The sequence below is a fragment of the Nannobrachium achirus genome (assembly GCF_963921795.1).
Source record: "Nannobrachium achirus genome assembly, chromosome: 1".
Classification (NCBI taxonomy): Eukaryota; Metazoa; Chordata; class Actinopteri; order Myctophiformes; family Myctophidae; genus Nannobrachium; species Nannobrachium achirus.
The window spans coordinates 16,915,980-16,939,795 of NC_137810.1; the positions used below are offsets into that span (position 1 = coordinate 16,915,980).

A 23,816-nucleotide genomic window follows, 5' to 3' on the forward strand; every position below is an offset into this window, starting at 1 on the left:
GTGTGTGTGTGTGTGCATGCGTGTCTTTCTTTGTCCATCGTCAGCATGTGTGTCCTAAAAGTGATACACTGTTCATAACATGTCAGTCCTCTCGCGAGCATCACCGGCATCTTAGTCAGGATCTACCTGACTGCCTTGGGAGAAATGAATCATGATTATGGGTTTAGGATGATCACTTTGAGTGGTTGTTCAGCTGAGAGTTCCTTGTAGAAAGCAGTTGGTGGGAAATGCACTGTGGCAGCAATCCATTTCCTTTTTATTGTTGCCTGGGGAAGTCAGCCTTTTAAAAGGGGTTGAAAAGATTTGGAAATTCATCCTAAAATGTCATGAAATACATTGACTAATTAAAATCAATCACATTTCAACTACATTAGGCTTGATTGAGCTTTGTTCCCGGTACAACGGCTAAAACAGTTGTCGATTCAGATTGTCTCAGAAGAGCAAACGGCAGCCGTCTTGCATTCCCAGGTGACAAAACCCTAAACAACGCAACCAATTTAAATGTGCACACTTCTCTTGTGTACTCTAGGATTTGGGCAACACTTGAACCACATTAATCTAGACCAGGGGTTCATCATCTTTTCCATGCCGCCAAATAACCATAGCCTCTGGTTGCGGCCCCCCTATTGTGAAACATGCTCAATCTAAATTTGACATCAAGATTTAAAATTGAAATACATTTTGTATGATTCCCCCCTCATTTCCAATTGGCCCACCTGGTGCCCCCTCCGGACCGGTATCCCCCACTTTGAAGAGCACTGATCTAGACACCACTGAGACACCCTTCCTGACCTCACCACTCCTCCCTTTCCCTCACTGAAACCCTTCTGGGTCCATGTGGGCCCATTGTTATACTCTCCCTTTCCCTCACTGAAACCCTTCTGGGTCCATGTGGGCCCATTGTTATGTTATAATTGAGGACTGAGGAAGACTGAGGACTTTCTTGACTCATCGGCTCCTCTTCCCCTCTTCCTTCTCATTTACCTTCAAAGGAGGAGATCTAAGGGAGAAAGAACGTAAAGACTAGTGAGGCTCAGCCCCACATTTGGCCTTAATGCTAGGATACTGCCATAGGGGTACTATACAGTACTATATACCATGCGTGATGACTGGAAGGGGGAGTTTAACACATTAGGGCTGCACAAATCGTTGAAAATAATCAAAAAATCTTGATTTTCATGTTTCACGGTTATGTAATTGTGAAACTTGGCAATGCATCTTCTTTGTCAGCTGTTGGTCCTTTCCCTCGTCTCCTCACCACCGCACACTAAGTGTTAATTACCAGAACATTGTACAGTCCATCAGGCTCACTGAGGTCATTCCCCATTTGACCAAAGATTCCAATGAACAACAAAATAAAGAAAAACATATCTTCCCTCCCAAAATCTATGTTGCCAATAAGCATGAGAAAAAAATGTGATTACAATATTAAGCAACACTAATCTGTATTATAATTTTAACCATAGTTGTGCAGCCCTAACATGTATTTACATACGATACAATACATCTCCTATTAGAAATATATTTCTCATATACTGGAAGCCCAACTGTAGCCGGCTGCTTGACTTGCTCTGCTTTTGCAGTGTTGAATGTTAGCCACAGCTTAATCACGATTAGGGGCATTGAATTAATCACGATTAGGGGCATTGAATTAAGAGGGGACACTGATGTGTGCCTGTGGGGACTCAGAGTTGGGGCTATGGTGTGTGCAAAACGCAGCATCTCAGACCATATTCACACGGTGGCCATTTTGCTCTTCCTTCTTACTCGGGCAGAGTATGAAGTACGAGCAAAATGGCCTCGCGACTTCTTGTATCTCTGTCTTTTTCTACTGTATCCTGAAGCCTTATACATGTGCTTCTGAGAAGAGGCCAATTTCGAGGGGCGTGCTCTGTAAGAAACCTGGAGTGTTCAGGGCTGGCGGAGTTCTCCAGTTGAGCATTATTCATCCTCCATTGGGCTTGCCATGATAACTCCTCCCTTCCAGAGCACCGCGGTTTGCAAAACGAGCATGCCCTGACTGTCTTGTTGCATGGGGGCTGCTGTTGCCTTTGCTATTTTGTATACAAAGTAAAACTATGTACCTGTGCCCCCCATCCACACACTCTTTTCTCCCTGTACCTTTCTGTCTTCCTGTCTCACTCTTCTGCCTCCTTGTCCTTGTCCCACTGTGTGTGAAATCTGCATATTGCTGTTCAACGTTCCAGATTAATTATTCATGTGCTGTTAATATCCCCTGTGAGCGCTCTGTCTGTCTGTCTGTCTTGTCAGAAGTTTGCCTGTTGTTGTGTTCTCTTTCACTGCTCTGTTCTGGGCTTGATGTGTGTTCTCTGTTGCACTGAATGCCAGTGAGCAAAGGAGATTTAAGGAACTAAAATGCCAGCCATGGAATACAATACTAGTGGCACTATTGATCAAGCCTGTGGTCACACCACCATTTGAATCATCAGGCCAGGGTTCGATTTGTAAAATAAACAGACAGGGGAGACCTTATCTTAACCATTTAATCCCTATATTGCCTACACATCCCCACCGCTGGGGAAAAAAAGAAAAGAGAAGGACCAGTGGGGTGATCAAAAGCAGAAGCATCACCCCAGCAAATCGAACCTTGCATCAGCCTATTTAATGTTGCCCTGTCCTCCGGTTAGCCAGGTCTTAAAACGGTTGTCTTTATCTCCACTCATATATCAGTAATCTATCAGTAATGTATCTGCGCTCAGAGAGCAAACGCACAGTATTCTAAACCTTTCCATGTCCCTCTACTCCTCCCTGCTGGTGTCCTAAGGTAGTCACTTCATGGTTTTCATCCAGTGGTGCAGAATGCACTACGCAGGCTAGTCTCTTCTTCCCTTACTAGTGTGTGTTGTGGTTCTAGATATAAGCTGCTTCACACACCAGTTCCACTCTCCCTCCCTTCATGCAGAATAGACGGCTACTGATCTGAGCTCATGGGAGCTACCGTATTTACCAGCCACTGAGAACAGGAAACCGTTAAGTCTCAAGTGGTTTACACCTTCCTCGACTAGAGGTCTCTAAGAGTGTGCTAAAGTATGAAGAGGAACACGGTGAACATTTGATGGAATAACCCTGCTCTTGCAAGGGCTTTGTGATGTCTCTGTAGGAATATCCTAGATTTTGATACTAGATTTATATATTTAATATTGTAGAACTAGAAGATATTATGATACCTATTTTTGTAGCAGCAAAGATATTTAGGTGGTCAAGCGCTGGCCTTAAGGATTCATACTGTATTATGTCAGCGGGAAATCATAGATAAGGGAGCGATACGTTGCAGTTTATAATCTATAAGGTGAGAATGTTGAGGATGATGTTGGCTGTTTTTGTATTCGCAATCATTTAGTTTTAATCTGTTCATGGCTGTTTTTTATTCACAATCATTTATGTTGAATCGTTGCTTGAGTAGATCAAGTCTCACCTTGACCCCTCCCTAAAGCCAAAGCCAAATACTTTGTCGCACAACAGTGTCTACTTTTGAGCTGAAAATGTGGCTTTAATCTGCAAAACCACCATAGTACGGCATTAGTCATTGACCCATTAGGCCGATTCTACAAAATGGCATCAAATGCTGTCGAGATTTTTCAAAAAAGAGATGTACAAGCTTGCAGTGCAGCACCAAGTGACGCGCTCTGAGCTTGTATATCTCTATATCTTGCTAAAATCTTAATAGCATTGAATTGAGCATTGAAATAGGTGAGTCTTGAGATTCTCAACCGCCATCCCATGCATCAGTAACCACCACCACCTTCTCTACCCATCATGCACCTCTCTTCTCACGTCACCGCCAGTCTAATTGGATTATGATGACAACGGCATTGCTGTCAACAAGTGTCGACAGCTGTGAGATAAATCCCAGTTCTTTGGCTAGGCTAATAATAATAACAGTCAAGCCCTGTTTTCACATACTGTACCCTGTCCCAACTCTCTGAACCCTTACTACTAGCTAAGACAACATGTCTTCCTCTAGCCTGATGTACACTTTGTAGTACGACATTTTCACTTGCCAAAAATAGAAAATCTACAAGCTCATAATTAGCATGCAGATCTTCTATTTTCGGCGAGCGACACAGTCATGCGACGGTGTATGAATGAACACTAACACTAACCTCACTGACACGCACTCTTTACAATTCTTTATTTGCCACAAACACACAAGCTGCTGTAATTGCTACGCACACGCTCACTGCTAAAACTCAGTCACTGCTGCCTATTTTCAGGTCGTGGAACGACCCGGAGAACTTCTACTCCAACGACCGCACTATCCTGACGCTGTCGCCCATCGAGGCCACTCACTGCTGAGCCACCAGACGCACTGACTGACACACAGGCTGGGGAGAGGGCTGACCTCCCTGTAGGGTCATTCACTCATCATCAGTTTGCATCCCCGGTTGAATTGATCTTCACTCAGACGGACAGGAACTGGACGCAGGCGGGAGCTATGAAACCCATGGAGCCTTTGAACCATTTTGGGTCCCCAAGGGTATTAGTTGGAACGCTTTCTAGAGAGGTGGAACTTGACCCTAGAATGGGAACTGTGATATCAAAGGATCATGAGGCATGTGGAGCTAGTTTTCAGCCAGCACAGATCGTGGAGCTAACCTCACGGCTGCCCCATAAAGAGGACAACCTGACTGAAACCACTTTCTTTGTGAGACTCGGACCTTTAGTCTTCCACCACGCTAACCTGACAGTGAAGAGCTAGTTATAGCATTTGCTCAAAGTTATTTAATAACCACCCAAATTCAACAGATTTCCATGACTTCATTAGCCCAAACAAGCAGACACAGAATGAAGGACAACTAAAGACAAGAAGTAAAATAAAAGTTCCATCTGGGAGAATCAAAGAGCCCTAAGAGCTGAGTGTACTTTCCACCTCACTTCATGCACTACTATGATTGTTTCCAGTGTTGGAAAGACACAGAATGACAAAACGGACTCACCTGAAGACTGCAGACGTCTCACCTGAAGACTGAGATGGTCTGTAGACCATGTACCTCCATATAGCACAGTCATAGAGGATTTACATTGTCACAGAGACCACATACTGTCTATTCATCTCAGAAAACATAGGTCTGCTGTTGATGCCAATGGCTTCCATAAACAACAGTTTTTTATGTTCTACATATCGTAGGCTAGCACCCTACCCTTCTCTCTTGAGTCTTAACCATTCCCTAACTGCAGCCTTCTCTCTCATTCAGAAGTAAAAGAAATGCTAGAGTCCTGTGGAACCACCATATCTAACAGAACAATGTAGCGCTAAAGGCCCTGACAACACCCAGAGCCCTGTTAATGTGTGGGTTCCAGTTGCATTTAAACTTGACCGTGATGGACATATCATTGTGTGGCCCAGAACCCTAGATGTTTGCCGTTTCTCTTTCTGCCACAGCACCAAAGACCAAAAGGACTCAAACTAGAGCTAGAAGAGTTGTTTATTTTTTGTGCCTGATTGTACGTGAGCTTATATTATTATTATTATTGGCTATTCTTAATTGTGCTCAATGTGCTGCTTTTGCTTGGGACTGTAATAGGCCTCTACCTTCCCATCCCATGTCTTTATGTGAGATCAGATGGGCTCTGTTTTAAAAGCCATATATTTTCCAGTGGTTATGCTGTTGATAACCAGTTTACTGAAGGTACACAGAAGATACATAGAAGCTGTAGAAACACCCGTTTCCCAAAGGCATCCTTGCAATAAAGGCTGTCATGTTACACAGCAAACAGTCATGTTACACAGCAAACAGTCATGTTACACAGCAAACAGTCAAGAGGGAGCAATACTTTTTCATGGAAGACGAGTCAAATAGGACGACGTGGTTATAGATTGAATGTAAGGTGACGAGGAACAAGATAATTTCTATTACATTCATAACATTTCCTGTGCATCATATCCAAGATGGTTTTAATGGCAGGAAGCTTTGGCAAAACCGGACCTTTGTTCATGGATCCTCCACAGACGCAAGAATGTCTCTATCCTCCATGTGAGAGATAGAAATGCTTCTACGGAGATAAACAGGGAAAAAGAGCTTTTGCACATGTTGCCGTCACATAATATCCAAATCACTCTTTGTGGGTTTCGTCGTTTTATTTTTGTTGCTGTTCATGTTTCATGTCTCACATCATTGCTTGTTGAAATCATCCGAGGTCATGTTGTGATTAAGCTGTTGCCATGTACGTTAACCACTCATGGATGAAGTCGTGTGTGCATGAGTTGTTCTCTCTTTTTAACAGCCATGTTTCGTGCGAGGGCAAGATGAAGCTTCATTAACCGACAGGTGAGGCCTGTGTGCCTTTTCCTCGTGTATGACCTCAGAATCTTAGTAGTTATAGTTATTATTCTGCGCACGGCTGGGAGTTTTAACGGTTTCGGCTCCGATACCTTGCTTGCTTTCTCTCCTTTCGCCCTCATTAAGTCCAGAACGCTATGACCTTGTCTGCTTTTTTCCCCCCCCCCTATGATCAATATGTCAAAATAATTATATTTAAAAGAAAATGCTTTATTATCATTTCTAGGTCTTTGTAACGTTTGACTTGGCTTCATGCCAAGCTAATCTCTTAGCTAATCTGCTTTAGCTATAATACTGTAAATACCGCATCAGGCATTCTCTTGACCATTTGTGTCCCTGGCGTCCCTATTTTGAAAATAGCTCACAAGCTCACAACACTATGCGATCAGACGAGACGAGTTGTGAGATTGTGGTGGCTATTTTAGAAATTTGCTTAGACATTTTTCACAAACAAAATGAAAATAGGGCTGATATAAGTGGTCAAGGTGTTTATTCTGTCAGGGAAAGAATGGGAGAGGGAGTGAAATGCATCTTGGAGAACTACCATAGATTGATTTGACACACAGCCGAGAGGAATGTAATGTAGAATCCCCCTCCTCCTGAGACAACCGTTTTAAACCACACTATGACTAAAACATACCTCAACACACACAACCATGGGAGGCTTCTGTTGCAATGGTGTTTGAAGTGGTTCTTCAATGTTCTGCAGCTCACAGTGGCAGAGCTTCAGTTGTTACGTTGGTAAATGCATTTTCTTTTTCTTTACGGTCCCAGTTGTTGGGGGGGAATAGTTGTTCATTTTATTTCCGGTTCAGTCTTTTTTTATAATTATTATATTTATCTATTTAATTTGGTTGTTATGCCTGGCTGTGTCTGGGGAGGGTGTAGACAGACCAGTGGTTCTCGAAGTGGTTGAGGTTCTAAATGGACCCTTACATTTCTGTAAATACTGGTTTCAAATGGAACCAAATGGTTCTATTTGTACACTCAAGAGTTATGGGTGGACGTTGAAATTAAAATGTTTGAGAGCCACTGGTGTAGACAACCTCCCCATACTCCCTGCCATTCACTCACCCAATGAGGAAGAAGATGCTATATGCACCAAGGTGTTGGAATATCACAGATGCAAATGGAGTTTCGGAAGTAACTTTCTTGATGCATCTTGATGCTACATTTACATACACACAGGAAGAGAAGAACTAACTTCACAGCTTTGACTTCTTGGCTTAATCGAAACAATTGGATGTCAGATTCCATTGCGTCCGAAACCACATACTACAGTATATACTGTATGCTATTTGTTTAGTATCTACTAAGCTGTTAGTGTCCATTAAATTACTACAAAATAACCAGAATGTAGTATGTATCTCGCGTACTATGTAGTCGCTTCTAGGCTTTTGGACACACAAAGTAATTTTGCATACTAAATAGTATGTTCGTATGTGATTCCGGATGCACTGTCTTTCTACCTTGTTTAGATTGCCATGGATTAAAATCCAATTTGGACCAGTAACAGTTGGTACATAAAATCAGGACCTGGTTTCTCAGCCAAAGACAATATTGGTGCTAAAAGACTAAAATCAACTACTTTATCAAGCACTGTTCATAACAAGAGCTACATTAAGACTTGTGTTAATTGGAAACATTCATCATATCAAGAACTATACTGTAGGGAACACTTTTCACCCGGGTCTTTTGTTTGTGTGTAAAATGAATGAATCTTAATACTGAGGTTAAAATTAACCAAACTATCCAGTTACTTCCCATACTCTTTTAAGCTACACATTAACACAGTTCACTGAACACAAGAAATGCTTTAAAGAAATTCAGGTCTGAGAAGTAGTGAAATTTTAAATGTTACTTTTATTGGAATTCTATTGAGTGATATCAGCACAAAAGAGGCGTTTGGAAAGCCCAGTTATGATTCGACTTGAATAAAAGTGCTGTGAATGTGTAGATCAAACCAGAGAAAAAGGTCATGAAAATGTATAAGTCAATGAGGCATTTTTGTTTGGTACAATTTCTGTTACGGTTATGCCATGGTGACTTGGTTGTCACTTGAGACACGAGGTACAAAGGCCCATTTGAAAATGTCTGTTTTATTTTTACTGTTTCCAACTGGCAATAATTCTCCAGCTGCACTAGACTGTTAATTAAGGTTTTCCCCTTTTTCCTGTTGATTGATGTGTCTTGCGCTCTGTCCTCCCGCCTTCCTCTCTGTCTCATGGCTGGCGATGTTTATGAAAATACAGTTCTATTTACGTATTAAAGATATTTTTAAGAAAAAGGGACTACAAGTGTGAGTTCATTTATTAGATTTCTGGATATCAACAACAGTACATACAGGAGACAGAAGTAGAAAAGCCAGAGACCCACCTTACTGCATAAATTCACCCTTTCAGAAATGCAATGATAAAAAATAGGAAAAGACAACACAAACAATTTTAGAACCAACAGTCAACACATAGGTTAGCCACAAAAAGACAAAGGCAAACTTCTGGCATCAAGTGCAAGGCAAACTGTACACTCCTGGTGTTCCCATAGAGGTCTATAGGTGAAGTCCAGCATATTGTTGATGTTGCACTAAAACCTTGTATCTCCAAACCTTCTATGTTTCATAAATGAATGCCCTACTTTTGTCATAGTGTTGAGTAAAATCAGCCAATCTGCAAGCTTGCATTGTGAGCTTGTAGATCATCTATTTACTTTATGAAAAGTATTGTGCTAAGTATTGTGCTATTGTGTGAAAAGCTTGTGACTAAATAACTACATTAGCTCCACTGGAACACAGGTTTTTTTATATTGCAAAGTAACACTTTTGGGCATACAAGGTTTCTGCCAGACAGTAACGATACTGTACATGTACCTGGGTTAGTTCTATTACTTACTAATCCTCATCATCAGTGAAGTCACAGGGTCCAACGCAGTAACATTGCAGGTTCCTTAGTGCAGAAAGTACAGCAGTTTGCATGCTGGGATCAGAACCCTCGTCTCGCCCTTGAGACCCAGGTCCATTAAAACATACTGGTGCTTCTCGTTGTGCGATGGCGCATATCAGGTTCCCATCCCATAGCTTATAAAAACCTTTGATCTAGGGATATGCACCAACCCCATAGAGCCTGGCTCACTTTACCTCCAGTTGCTACAGTAGAGTAACTACCTCTGACACACAAACACACAGGGAGATCTTCATGTGTACACGCTGGATGTGCAGTACATTTTACAGTATCTGTGTCTACTGGCCACCTTCCTCCTCCTCCACCTCCTCGAACTCCACCAGAGGAGCGTGGCGGTTGGCCTGGGAGCCCTCGCTGAAGAACACCTTCTTAATCACGCCTGCTTTTGGAGCCCGGATCGTGTGCTGCAGAGAGACAGTCCAAGCAAGACCGTTTTAAGTGTGTCATCAATTCAGTGGGGTGTACTGTTAGTAGGTGATGTGTGTATGCAAGAGAATGACAGAGGAATTTGGTGGTTGAGTCTCCACAGCTGTGCGTTCTGGCATTATTGATGAGATGATTGAGATTGTCTTGTAAATCCATGCGTCTGTCCTTTATTAACTACATACAAGTAACTATTTTCCACTATTTGTTTAAATTAAAGTCCTTTTTGATGTTTTCACCGTTGATACATAATGTGTGTGTCGTCGCGGGACCCATAAAATAATTCTGGGACCCATTTGAATAACCACCTGTGGGTCCCGGGACCCATTACATTGAAAACTTAGCCACATCACTGGAATCATTAGTGTGTAAGGAATTAGTCATTTAAAACTATAGTTGATGACTCATTCATTTATACAGCTCGATTCCTTTATTTGTGGTGAAATGTCAACTTTGCATCACATTATCGCTGCATAATATTACCTGGTGTAAGGGTCTTTAAGAACACCCTCTGGTGTAATATTGCTTTTAAGGTGTGTGTGTGCGTGCGTGCGTATGTTTCCTCACCTCCATCTTCATGGCATTCATAACCATGAGAGGGTCTCCTATGGACACTGTGTCTCCAGCCTTCACCATCACCTGAACACACAAAGAAATGGACTGAAGGCTGTAGGGTAGTGAGGGAAGGAACAAACTCCCAATAACAATAAAATAAATAATGTTCCAAATGTTTACGTACAGTATTATGACATGCTCAGAATAGTGCCAGTAGTATCTCATTACTTACCTTCTCTATGGTTCCAGTCATAGGGGCCACTGCTCCACCCTGAGCCCCAGAACCACTCACTCCAGCCAGGTACTTTGGTACGGGTATGGAGACCTCAGCACTGCCCTCCTGGTCACCAAACCAAAGGAACAATGGCATGAAAACAGCTCAAATGTTCATTTAGATCAGTGTTTCCCAAACAATGGGTCACATGGGTATATATATTATTGGGTCCCTGGGGAGATACCACATTTACTTAGATTAAAGCTATCAAACAATAGTGATATCCATGTTCTCGCCCAACTCAATACCTAAAACGGTCAAAACATGTTGACATTTTTATAGAATACATTTTGTTTTACTGATCCTAGACCTTTAAGACATTTTATCTCCTGTGAACACCCGGTTGGCCTCTGTTTTTTCTCTAAATGTTTTGCCATCTTGACAACCTATTTATTTTATTTATGCTTTAAACCTCAGTGTTGTAGTGTAAGACTAAGTAGAGCGTTACCATGGAGAACAGGTGCACAGTGTTGTCCAGGATGACCAGTTTAGGGCGGCTCTTCACCCCGTTGACAGAGCAGTGCAGGAACGAAACTCCACCCTCTGTCTCCACTTCACCTGTCAAATGGTACACCTCTCCACCTGTCTGATAGGACACATCTACATTCATCCACCTGTCTGATAGGACACATCTATATACTGTATATAGTCATGCTTAGTTCGATAAATATAAGGCAGAGGTTGGACAAAATTGTATTATTTAGTTTTTCAACTGATTCTGTTAGGAAATTAGGTCTACTAGCCAGGATAAAAAAATCTACCATGATCTGCTCACTGCAAATACCCACAGTGGCCAAATCAAGTTGGGCTCCCATCGACTTTCTATACAGCAGGAAAATACCCAGAAAAAAATCTGCTTTAAGTAGGATGTGAGGGGTCTAACTAGAGGTTTGTTATGATGCTGAATCCATTGCAAGCATTTGTTTTGCACAAAAAACATTCATTGGCCCCAGAAAACGCCCACAAAAGGTGATGACTCATCACCATTTTTAGCCCAAGAAATTTGTGACCTAATTTCCTGTCAGAATCAGTTGAAAAACTAAATAATACAATTTTGTCCAACCTGAGTGTATTTTTTCCCTAGATTTACTAGACTAGCTGTATAACAGGACACCTCTATATTCATTCATGGTGATCACAATAAAAATAAGTGATGATTGTCAAAGCAACACACTGCTTCTATTACAGCACCGTTACTCTAGTCTAGACCTATCCTGGGATCGCTTCACATTTCCGGGCTTTGGGCGGAACTATCAAACCGGAATTGGTTGTAAACCACGTTCCATGGCATCATTATTTAAGGGCCTACCCAACAACCCTGGATGCAGCGTTAGTTTTGATAATTATTTTTAAATGCAAAAAGATATAAATGTGAGTGTACTTACCAGATACTATTTAGCGTGTCTACTTTTATTATACACGGGGAAATGCTATTCTTAATGCAGACTACGAACCAAAACAAAGCGACACCGCTTCTTCTGCCATCCGGTCTAGACCGGATCAAACAACCTGTTGTAAACGACCATAGCCGATCTACAAGCTCTCAATGTGTCACAACAATGTTATGCTTCCATAGAAGACATGTTGGCTTCTATGGAATCCAAATGACTGAAACCAGTCGTGGTGACTGAGAACTTTAACCCATTTAGGCCTAGAATTATTGAATGCTTTAACCAGTGAAAAATAGCAGATATACAAGCTCACAGCGCGGCACCGAGTGCCGCGCTGCGAAATGTGTGCAAATATTTGAATATATGTATTTTTAAAGCGAACGTTTGTAACTCAAATTTTGCTTCTGGGTGGTCCCTGGAACTAGATACTTTGAGATGCGGGTCCGTGGCCAAATACATATCATTTTGGGGGTCCTTCACATGAAAAAGTTTGAGAACCACTGACATACTGTAGTAGTCTCTCAAGAACAGACTAACTGAGCTCCATTTAAGTGAAAAGGACCTTTTCTTTGACGATGGCTAGCCAGATTGCGGACATAGAAACATAGGTTTTTCAAAAAATCTTAGAAGGATAAAAAAAAACACTTATAGAATCGGGTCAAAATTCTAATTTTCACGATTTTTCAAAAATAGCAGCAATATCTGCTATTTTTCACTGGTTAAAGCATTCAATAATTCTAGGCCCAGTGATGATGAGACCACTCACCTCCATGGTGTAGCTTCCATCTCTGTTGTATGTCACCACCACATCCACCTCTACACACACAAGAGGGAAGACAGACACAATTTCCAGTTTTACATTCACAGTCGGATGCAACGGTTAACCAAACTAATCGATTTAATACGTTATAATAAAAGAATATTGACAATTTGATAAACGCATCCATTTATAACCAATTTTGAGCATGTCATCATTATAGGCTACGAAGTTTTCGAAAATACAATATACGACACCAGAGAATAAAATAAATAACACTAACGTGGTTAATCGATTTGTTGATTTATTTTTATTTTGATCCATTATTTGTTTAAACGAAAAAGAGAGTTAGAATAATTGATAGTTGTAGCCCTAATTCACTAACCCAGGCCCAGGGGTAGGCAACCATTATTATCAAAAGAGCTGTTTTTGTTTTTTTGTTTTGCTTTATTTATTCATTTGTGCCTTTTCTGGTCTTTCAATATTACTTTTTTAATATCATTAATTTTTTATTGTTTGCTAATTTCTCAAATCAGATCAAGTAAACCAGTAAGCCAGCATGCGTTACATATCCATATACACATATCCAAGCATTAATATATTCCTTATTTTCCTTCAATAATTAGTTTCTTATTTTTATCTGGTGTATTGGCAACACTTTTATTCCCAATAGAAGAATGTAAAGTTTTATTATTATGAATTATCCTTTGCAAGTTTGCATACTTCTTTGCCCAAGCAACTGGGAACCAAGGGAGAGGACCTGCAGCTCACATGCAGCTCTAGAGCAGCAGGTTGTCTACCCCTGCACTAACCCATCATTAGGCTAAGAGAGAGAGATGAGGACAGGGAGGAAATCGTCTCTGGTTTCCTATGGAAATAAGCTCTTTTCTAGGATCTCCTTTTAGTAGACCTTGTACCAGTGAACTGTACCGTCATGAAACTGTACTTTTTCCTATGCAAACTTCTTCTAATAAAGTCTTCAATCAATCAATCAATGTCGGATGGAACAAATTAAAAAATAGCAAAAGCAGCAGATCTACAAGCTCGTGGATCTGCTACTTTTGATGCTTTTGTGTGACGCTGTAGTGTGATCAGGTAGAAGTTAATTTATGAAAAAACACAAAAGGTTAGAATATGGAGAGAAGATGTTTCTTCCCGACAGCGACGACATCTAGAACCTAAAGGCAGGGCTGCAGAATGGTCCAACAGAATACATCACAGCAGCAGTTAGCTAGGCAGGGTATTTTTAGCCTAGCGGTGATTGATGGCCACAGTATGAATATTGATAATGAATGTGTGTTCATTAGAATACTGTCAGGGTTAGGGTCATCACTTTAATTATTAAAGCAGCCATTAAATGAACATTGCCACCGTTTGGTGCATGTCCAAAATGGTTCTTATTTCAAAAACATTTTACAATAGTGAAAATAGTCGATCTACAAGCTCACAACGCCTCACATCTCGATTTATTTTCACTACTTTTGGGGCGACACAAAAATAAAATAAACTAAATAAATATAGAGATAGGAGTTTTTTTTACATATGCTCACAACGCCTCGCAACGTGGCAATTTTCACAATTTCTGCTCATGTTTGATTTGAGGTATTAAAAAGTCCTTAAATTGTCACTTTGGAAATGTGCATATACTCTCTATACACTTGTTGGTTTGTTTACTGTTGAGTGAGAAAACAATGTTGCACATTAAGTTAATCATCTGGGGACCCCCCCCCCCCCCCTGGGTGTCCCGACCCACAGGTTGAGAACCACTGAGCTACAAGACGGACAAAGTGACACTATGATTCATCCAAACCAACAAATAATTCAATTGTTATCCTGGATAATTCAATCACATTAACTCATTTGCTGCCATTTTAACATTGCACTGTATGGCTTTACTGCCATTTTGTATAATGAATATTTTTTTTTATATTTAGATTTTTCCTAAATTCTGTGTTTGCACGACCATGTCATACATTACTGGAAATGGAAGAGGACAAGCTGTAGTTTCACGAAAAAAATATAATCTTGCATTTACGATGTACCATTCTATAGTTATAGCCATTTCAAAAACCTTGTTTTTTGATTTTCCGAGCTTGAAAATCAAATGAAAAGGAGTTATTTAAGTTTTTGTGAATGTTCTCTTTTCAAGGAAATAACTCACTTGATATCTGTCTTTATGGCTTCAGGCACTTATCAGATGAGTGTACTAGTGTAATAAGTGTAATTGTGTATAACTGGAATTGTGTAATAGTGCTGTAATAGGCCACATCTTGCCCTTAGGGCGTCTTACTTCACACAAAGAGAAATACGCTTTTTATATTGGACTGGCCCACGATGGTCTGCAGTACCTCCTCACACACACATGCACACACACGCACACGCACACGCGCACACACACACACACACACACACACACACACACACACACACACACACACACACACACACACACACACACACACACACACACACACACACACACACACACACACACACACACACACACACACACACACACACACACACAACACACACACACACACACACACACACACACACTCACACTAACTATACTGTAGGCTATACACATACATGTACATAATAGCAGATCTATATATATATATATATATAAATATATATTGCTAAGCAGGTGGGAATGGTACCCCCTCCAACTGTATTATGTTACCCATTTTCAAATGTTTTTATTTTATTTGTGACACTTGCTTTGGCGAGTACAAACCACTTGCGTTTTCTCATGTCAATAAAGCTCCACCGAATTGAATCTGTTGGGATCCGTTAGTGTGCAGTTGCAGTGGCGTCAGTTCAGAAAAAGGTAAGGTATGGCAACATGACATGTTGCCATACCTTAGCAACAGGCACAATGAAAAGTACATTTTATTATTTCCCCCTGTAGCCAAGGCATGGCAGCTGCATACCCCTGCCATACCCAATTGACGCCCCTGTACAGTTGCCATATGTAGTTGCTGATCAGGTCCGTTTCTATACCGGATGCGGAAACGTTTATGTATGTGATTGTGTAAATAACCGGATATTAGAACGGATCACAAGCATAGAGTTATTGATCACATCAAGAAGAACGCATTACAACATTACAATGCTGTGTGCGATACACATGCTGCAGCTGATCACACTCAGGGGGAGATGCAGGAGCGCCACGATGGATCGATATTCACTTTCTTTTCAGTCTGCACGTTGCGTGCAGGGAACGGGACACCGACACGGGAAGCACAGAAACTTTGGATGAAAACAAAGGAACTTACTTTCAATGAATCGCCGCGATTGCTTACTCCACTGTTCCCGGTGGGATCCATCTGTTAGCGTGCAGACACGGAGAAGACAAGGCTAACGCTCGACGAGGATGTCTTATAAGTTTTACCGACGCGAATAGAGATGTTGTTTGTGGTCAAATCAGCCTCCGGACACGACATGGTTGCTTGACCAGGAGTCCAGGACACGGGGGGACATATACTCTGCCGCGAGCAGTGCCTTGTGATCGGGATGTAGTCGAGGGGACCCCCGCTGACGTGAGGTGAGGTGCAGATGTGTTATCTATTTGTTGTGATGGTTTATTTTGGTTCAGGCAGTCATGAGGCAGAGATGCTTCCAACTCTCTCTAGTTGGCTGCAAATCTGGACAATAGTGTGGTGTGTGGGGTTATGAAGCTGTGGGTTGTGGAGGCCATTAGCAGATTATGGCTTTTGAAGTGAAAATGTCACGGGATTTTGTTTGATTTATGAAGAACGGTCTCATCGAGCTGAACTGTTTAGTTGTTGCTATAGGCTAGGCTGGCTAGCCTCCGCTTGGGGGGCTTCCTACATGGTGCCATTCAGATTGACTTCTGGCAACACTTCCATTGTAGGGCAAGGGCATTGGTGTTGGAATGGGGGTGTGTGTGAATGGATGCATGTTGGATTGAGGAAAAAAAAAAAAAAAAAAAAAAAGAGCCTGGAAAAAAAAAGACGCATTCTGTGTGCTGGAGGCTGCAGCGGTTGCCAGCACTGTTCCTTCTCTGTTGATTTTATTGAGATTTATACATTTATTACACTCTTGTTTTCAAACACACTCACTTTGATGTGTGATATTTTGGTTTCCTTATAAGATAGAAGGCTAAAACTTTTTGAGGAGCTGTGGGAGAGTCTAATTTAGCATTACATAATTTAAAAGCACATTGGCGGGATTCACGGGCGTGGCAGGGACGGACAGCGGGATTTTTACGGGATTCACGGCCATCGCAGCAAATGAGTTAACAGAGATTGCAACCCTCTTATTGTGATCTCATTACCTTTTCTCAAGAGCAAAGCTTTCCACATGGTGAACGTCTTCCTTGGGTGACACTGAGTGATTCAATTCATCACAGCCCTGTTTGTCCTCATCCATCTCCCCCTCAGTACCTGTCCTCCTTGCATCCCCGCACTTCCCCCTACCTCCCGCTAGAGGGCAGTACAGGCCCTTCAGCAGGTCTAACTAGTGTGTCCCATGTTTCCCACTATATACATTTAAAAACATCTATATATACTGTATATTATTTCAAAAGATGAAAAATTTTAAACGAAGAAATAACAAGTGAAAATCAATTCCAACATTTTTCTAGTATGTATTTCATAAACAAAATCCTAAGAATCGGACAATTGCCATGAATAAATAAAATAAAAACGTTCAAGATTAGTGGAAATAACAGATCTACAAGCTCGACGCGTTTTGAGCTTGTAGATCTGCTATTTTCACTAGTTTGGGTCCCGGGGGAAACTTCAACTTTTTTTCCTTTTGGGTCTTGGGAGCTCAAACGTTTAGGAACGGCTGTAACTAGACAGAGTAATACTTACTCTTGTCTCCCAGCTGGAGTGTCATGTTCCTGTTGAACAGTATGTTGATTCTCCGACCACTGCTGGAGCCAAACGGGGAGAAAGGGTCTGGAATACACACACACACACACACACACACACACACACACACACACACACACACACACACACACACACACACACAACTTTAAGTACTTGCATGGAGAGTGCCATCATCCTTTTCCATCCCAAATCAGTTAACTGTTAAATCCATCTAGAGATGGGACGATAAGCGATATTATCATTTATCGTGATAAAAAAAAAAACAATCACGATAATCGTATCGTGGAGATTTCATTTATTGTGATATCGTCCTCCGTCATGTACTGGGATCAATTCACCTTTTATTTGCCAAGCTGCATATCCGGGACCACTTAAACCCTCTATATTTGGTAAAAGGTACTATAATATACAGTACGTACTTGATACTTTTTTTCACTCCATCAAATGTCTTTGCCAAAAAATAGCCGATCTACAAGCTCACAACGCGTGGCAAATGTTCTGCCCCAGGATAATGGATGTTGGGGATATTTTGATTATCACGATAATATCCTAAATCACGATTTCTTTTCTCACAAATTGTATGAAATTGTCATATCGTCCCATCCCTTATCTCTGATACAATATAATACATTTACAAAGCACTAAAAGGTGCTGTAAGTGTTTTGTTCTCCCAATATCATCACTGCTCACCGTTGGAATTCTGCACAAACGCTTGTGTGTGCTTCTTCTCCTGAAGCACCAGGCCCAGGGCAGCCTGGCAGAGCGTGACCCCAGAGGGAGCTGTGGGCGTGGGGAAGAGCTCGTCATAGTGCTGGGGGATGAAGCTGGTGGTCACGTTGCCTGCTTCAAACTCCGGGTGGCCCGACAGACTCAGCAGGAAGTCAATGTTGGTGTTCAGGCCCACGATCTGAGGGCCCCCCGAGGGAGAGATGTGTAGCGAGGGAGGAGGATTGAAAGAGAAAAGAGAGGAAAGGACAGGGTAAAGAGAGAAGGGTGGAGATGAGGGACATTCAGTTTCTAATCCTTTGTAATCCTTAAGTTATCCGGTTTCACAAGACTTGAAAACATGATCATGCATTGCGAAGTGATATTTTTCAGAGCATGTGTGCCTTACATTATACTGTCTCAGGCAGTATCGTAGCTTCTTTAGGGCAGCCGACCTGTCCTCCCCCCAGACCACCAGCTTGGCTATCATAGGATCATAGTGGGCCGACACCTCGTCCCCTGAAACATGAGTGCACACAATGGAAAATACTCAGATGCGATGTAATGTTATACTGTATGTGTGTGTGCGTGCGTGCGTGCGTGTGTGCCCTTACCGTCCCTGACCCCGGTCTCTATGCGTGTGTGTTGGTCTGGCTGTGGGGTGGAGAGATGCAGCAGAGGTCCCGCCCCTGGCATGAAGTCGTTGTTGGGGTCCTCAGCGTAGATGCGAGCCTCGAAGGAATGTCCCCTTAAGATGATGTCATCCTGGAGGAGAGGGAGTCGCTCCCCTGCAGCCACCTAGGAGAGGAAGACTGTTTTACTTACACTGTTATGTTAGAACAGTAGGTTCACACTGTGCTTACTGTAGGTCAGCAAGTCCCCCAGGGGTCTATACTAGGCCCACTGCTTTCTCTTCACCAAATATCTTCACTGAAAATAGCTGATCAGATCTGCTATTTTCACTGAATGTTCTGCAGCAGACTAGGGGCACTATCGTTACAAGTGGACAATGTCAGTGTTTTTCGTGGCGTCCGTGTGGTGTCTCACCCTGAGCTGCCACTCCACCAGGTCAGTTCCAGTGATCATCTCAGAGACAGGATGCTCCACCTGCAGTCTGGTGTTCATCTCCATGAAGTAGAAGTTATGCTGGGCGTCCATAATGAACTCCACCGTACCTGCATGCACACAACAACACGTTATGCTGGAACAACACTCCAGTTGTGTACATTGTGTGTGTGTGTGTGTGTGTGTGTGTGTGTGTGTGTGTGTGTGTGTGTGTGTGAGTGCAACTCACCTGCCCCAACATAGTCGACAGCCTTGGCCGCTCTAACTGCTGCTTCTCCAAGCTTCCTCCGAACCTCAGGGCTAATGCCAGGCTAGAAGAAAATCACAAAAAGTTTGAATATGGAGATAAGAGGTTTCTGCCAAGAGTTTCTGCAAATAGAAACAAGCAGAGGTGTGGTGTTTGTGTCCCTCTGTCTCTCACCCCCGGTGCCTCCTCTATGATCTTCTGGTGTCTTCTCTGAACACTGCAGTCTCTCTCAAACAGATAGACAGCATTACCATGCTGGTCCCCGAACACCTGCACCTCCACGTGTCTGGACAGGAGAGATTTGAGTTTGCTTTAAAATACTGAGATTTGCTCAAATGTTCATGATCTTTAAAAAATAGCAGATCTGCGAGCTCATAGCACGGCACAAAGTGACAGGATATGATGGTAAAAGGTGCATTTAACTGCAGTTAGTAGTAGTGTTTACCTGGGGTCCTCTACGAATTTCTCCACCAGCATAACGTCGTCGTTGAAGGACTTCCTGGCTTCTCGCCTGGCCGACTCCAGCTGTTCCAAGAAGTCTGCGTCTGTTCGGGCGATACGCATGCCCTACGCACACAGAGACACGCTGCAAGGTTCGTGAATACAGACAAGCACCCATACCCACAAACACACACACCAGATCATCACTGCTATGTTAGGAGTGGAGACGTACAAGCACATAACGGAGTGTGTGACTAGCTGGAAGGACAATTCATAAAAAGAAATGTATTTATTTGCCGTTTCCTTTCACCTTTCCGCCTCCTCCGCGGACCGCCTTGATCATCACAGGGTAGCCAATCTGGACGGCTTCTGCTTGGAGGCGCTCGTTTGATTGGTCCTCGCCGTGGTAACCTCCGATGATTGGCACTCCGGCAGCTGACATAATGTATTTGGACGTGCTGAGGAACGATGGAGAGAATCAAATGAATGGAGGCTCATTCAAACGGGAACAGTTCAAGTTAACGTTAACACTGCATGTGTGCACTACTTCTACTGCTCATCCAAAGGGGAAAGCCCCTTGGCCAAAGGAGACTTGAGGCTTCTGCTACACAGACAGGGGTAAGCTGCTACACAAGCATGCTTCAATCTAGCCTATGTTAACTGTTCTGCTGCCCTTGACGACGCTCACCGTCAGTGAAAGGGTTAATACCATGGCGCCGTTGACGGCGAGGACTGTCAATCTTACTGTATATACAGTAAAGATATTATTACTTACTGTACGTCGCTCCGGTCCCGCCCGCATCGGTAATGTCCGCGATTTGTTTACAACGCACGTCGGGCGTGCACGCGAAGTTAACGTCCTCCATAGTAAATCCATTGAGAGGCCTATAAAGAGACTTCATTTTCTCCAAAAGGGACATTCTTATACAAAGGATGGTCTCCACTCTCCATACTGTACACAAAAGCTGGGCGCAGCCATGTTCTCTTCTGGGCTCACACTGTCATGTGACTAGATGACGTAATCGTTGCCGTCAAGTGATAATCCAAAAAAACCAAAAACAACCCCCTTCCGGCCCTTCAAAATAATAGCGGCGGCCTATGGAGGAAACGGCGTGGCACCGAGGCACCAAGCAAACCTTCAGATTAAGAGGCAGTAGTTGTGTTAATCATATATTAAGAGGCAATGTGTTGAGGTGTCCCTGAGCAAGGCACGCCTAAACACTCGCACTCAAGACTCCGTCAAGTCGGGCAGCATTAAAGGGATAGTTCACCCCAAAATGACTTTTTTCCTATCGATTACTCACCCTATGGAGACTTGAATTCATGGATTTCTTTATTGAATTTTCCGCATTCCTAAGCCAATAAAAGGCCTTTGTTACCTCTTGATGCCCATGTCTCGGATGGCAGAGGAGGGTGGGCCGATGAAGATGATTCCTTCCTGTTTGCAAGCCTCAGCAAACTCTGTATTCTCTGAGAGAAAGCCATAGCCAGGGTGTACTGCCTACACACACAGGACATTTGATGGGGAAGAGACATTTTATCAGAATTATTAACTGCATTGAAAGAAGGTGACAACCTGTGATCAGGTTCCCCTTTCCCATACGTGTAAACAGAGAGTATTACTCACATGTGATCCAGACCTTTTGGCCACATCCAGAACCTTCTCCATGGACAGGTAGCTCTGTTGAGAGGCTGCTGGGCCAATGTGGTAGGCCTCATCTGCCTACAGCAAACAAATGAATGCATTTTCTAAGGCTACAGGCTACACAGTTCAAGATTAAAGATAGTTACATCTCGTAGACGAGAGAAAAATGATTTGCTTTTAGCAAGAATGATTCCCGATGAAGCTGGTCGATTTGACATAATGGAGCGAGTGTGTGGCGCAAAGACTATGGGAGGGAGTAGAGCGCCAAACTTTGGTCACTCTTGAATAATAAAGTCAAGTTGTTAGGGCAACCACACAATAAAAACATGATTAGCAAAGAAAGTTAACAAATAAAAAATCTATAGATCGACGCAGTCAGGCAGAAACCTCTTATCCCCATATTTTAACTCCCAGAAGGAATAGTAAATGAATACCCTACTTGATCATACTACAGCATCTAACAAAAGCATCAAAAGTAGGTGATCTACAAGTTTCGAGTTTGTAGATCTGCTACTTTTGCTATTTTTTATTTGAATCCTGTAAAGTAACAATTTTGGACATATGAGGTTTCCACCCGACAGAGAACTTATAGGTAATAATGACAGCACACTGACTGCTGTGCCTTTGTAAGGTGAGGTGTACACTTGGCTGCATGTAAAGAGTTGACAGATGATTCAAAAGAAAAGCCCATGGTTGACACATCTGTGCAAGAGCAATGGAACAGCTCACCATGGCCACGTGCATGGAGTGTCTGTCCGCCTCGCTGTACACAGCCACAGAGCGAACACCCATCTTCTTGGCTGTCCGCATCACACGACACGCAATCTCTCCTCGGTTGGCGATCAACACCTTTTCTATCCGTCCCACTCCTGGACATGGACAGAAGACATATGCATATTGATTGTTTAATCATTGCATGAGATTTTTATGTTTGTTTTAACTACTTTTTGCAATCATATATTTAAAGTTGTTATCAAGAACAAAACTAACACAATATATCCCAAAATAACATCAAATAAATTAGTTTTTAGTGGACTCTCACTTTAGACAATCTTCTGCAATGCAGCTGATAAAAGTGCATGGATCATAAGAACTAGTCATGTGCAAGTTATTTCCTAGAGTAGACTGTTCAGGAATCGGATGCTGACAGCATTTGAGAAAGTGGTATCACTCACCTCCTGACACAAACCTCACACATCCTTTGGTCCATATCAATTTCCTGAAAGGAGAACAGTGCAGTGAAGTCAGAGAACTAGAATATGATGACAAATGAGGCACAGGACAGTAATATCCAGTGTATCCATTCGTAACTCAGAGAGAGTACAAATGGAACGGGTTCATCTAAGTTCCATTTGTACTCTCTCAACTTAGACTGATGTCAAGGGCAGAGCACTGTTAGTTCAGCAGCAGACAGTCAACTTCAAAGCTGCCAACTTCCCAGCTCCATCGCATTACATGGTGACAGTCAAATAATGAAATCCACTGATCAATATTTCGTGGACAGGTGGACTGATGAACCCGTCAACACCGCAAAAGTATTTAGTAGCATTAGCATTATGCTACCTGTAAATAACCTTGCATAGACTTGACCAATAGCACGCTGCGCGCACACTTCAACAGCAGCATAGACATGACAGGCGTTTCTAATTAGCAATAATGTGCATCGACCGCGTTTTGTGATATGATGGCATGATGCATATCATGTGGCAAAGTTAAACAAGCACCACTTAAAAAAAGAATGCTTGTTTGTTGTCGTAGCTCTAAGCTAGCTTGGCTAACGTCAGACACTTCAGTGAGCCAGAAAGCAGAGGAAAAGGAGCAGCTTGTAAACGTTATAGTTTTCAGTGTTGTGATCTGTTGTACTTACTGTGTGAATGTCCTCACACCCTGCAGGGTTGGACACGTCAGTATCATTGCAGTCATACTAACGTTATGGCAGCCAGGCTGCAGAATGTTTCACAGAATAAACGCCAATGACAAAACGCGATTGGATGGAATGCAACCTTAGTCCATAGGCATCATGTTGACGATCAGGTGAACGTGTGTAACTGTACCGTATCAGCATCAACGGCTTACATCACCCATGTACATTAATTTGATATGTTATTATTTATTTAGACAACCTAGTCCTAATAAAGTAAACACACTAACAGTGTTCAGGTTTGCAATAACGCATATGTAGTTAGTAT

The 23,816-nt window shown here is 42.4% G+C and overlaps 2 protein-coding genes across 2 annotated transcripts in view; one reads left to right on the plus strand and one right to left on the minus strand.

Annotated features, from left to right (window-relative positions):
• Window positions 1–8,494, plus strand: part of atp11b (ATPase phospholipid transporting 11B) — an 84,615-nt gene extending 76,121 nt beyond the window's left edge. The window contains exon 30 of the mRNA XM_080736487.1: window positions 4,236–8,494. Coding sequence (XP_080592613.1) covers window positions 4,236–4,317 — 82 coding nt within the window. The 3' untranslated portion in view covers window positions 4,318–8,494. The remainder of the gene's footprint in view (window positions 1–4,235) is intronic.
• A 100-nt stretch (window positions 8,495–8,594) lies between these two features.
• On the minus strand, window positions 8,595–23,816 carry mccc1 (methylcrotonyl-CoA carboxylase subunit). The gene is made up of 19 exons (XM_080736514.1): window positions 23,495–23,816; window positions 22,803–22,846; window positions 22,357–22,496; window positions 21,610–21,705; window positions 21,362–21,483; window positions 20,293–20,440; window positions 19,987–20,108; window positions 19,716–19,827; window positions 19,524–19,605; window positions 19,277–19,404; window positions 18,844–19,027; window positions 18,639–18,748; window positions 18,215–18,431; window positions 17,504–17,590; window positions 12,669–12,718; window positions 10,960–11,097; window positions 10,470–10,577; window positions 10,250–10,321; window positions 8,595–9,663 (listed from the first exon to the last, which is right to left on the minus strand). The coding sequence occupies exons 1-19, from the start codon at window positions 23,548–23,550 to the stop codon at window positions 9,538–9,540; spliced, it is 2,142 nt and encodes a 713-aa protein (XP_080592640.1). The 5' UTR covers window positions 23,551–23,816; the 3' UTR covers window positions 8,595–9,537.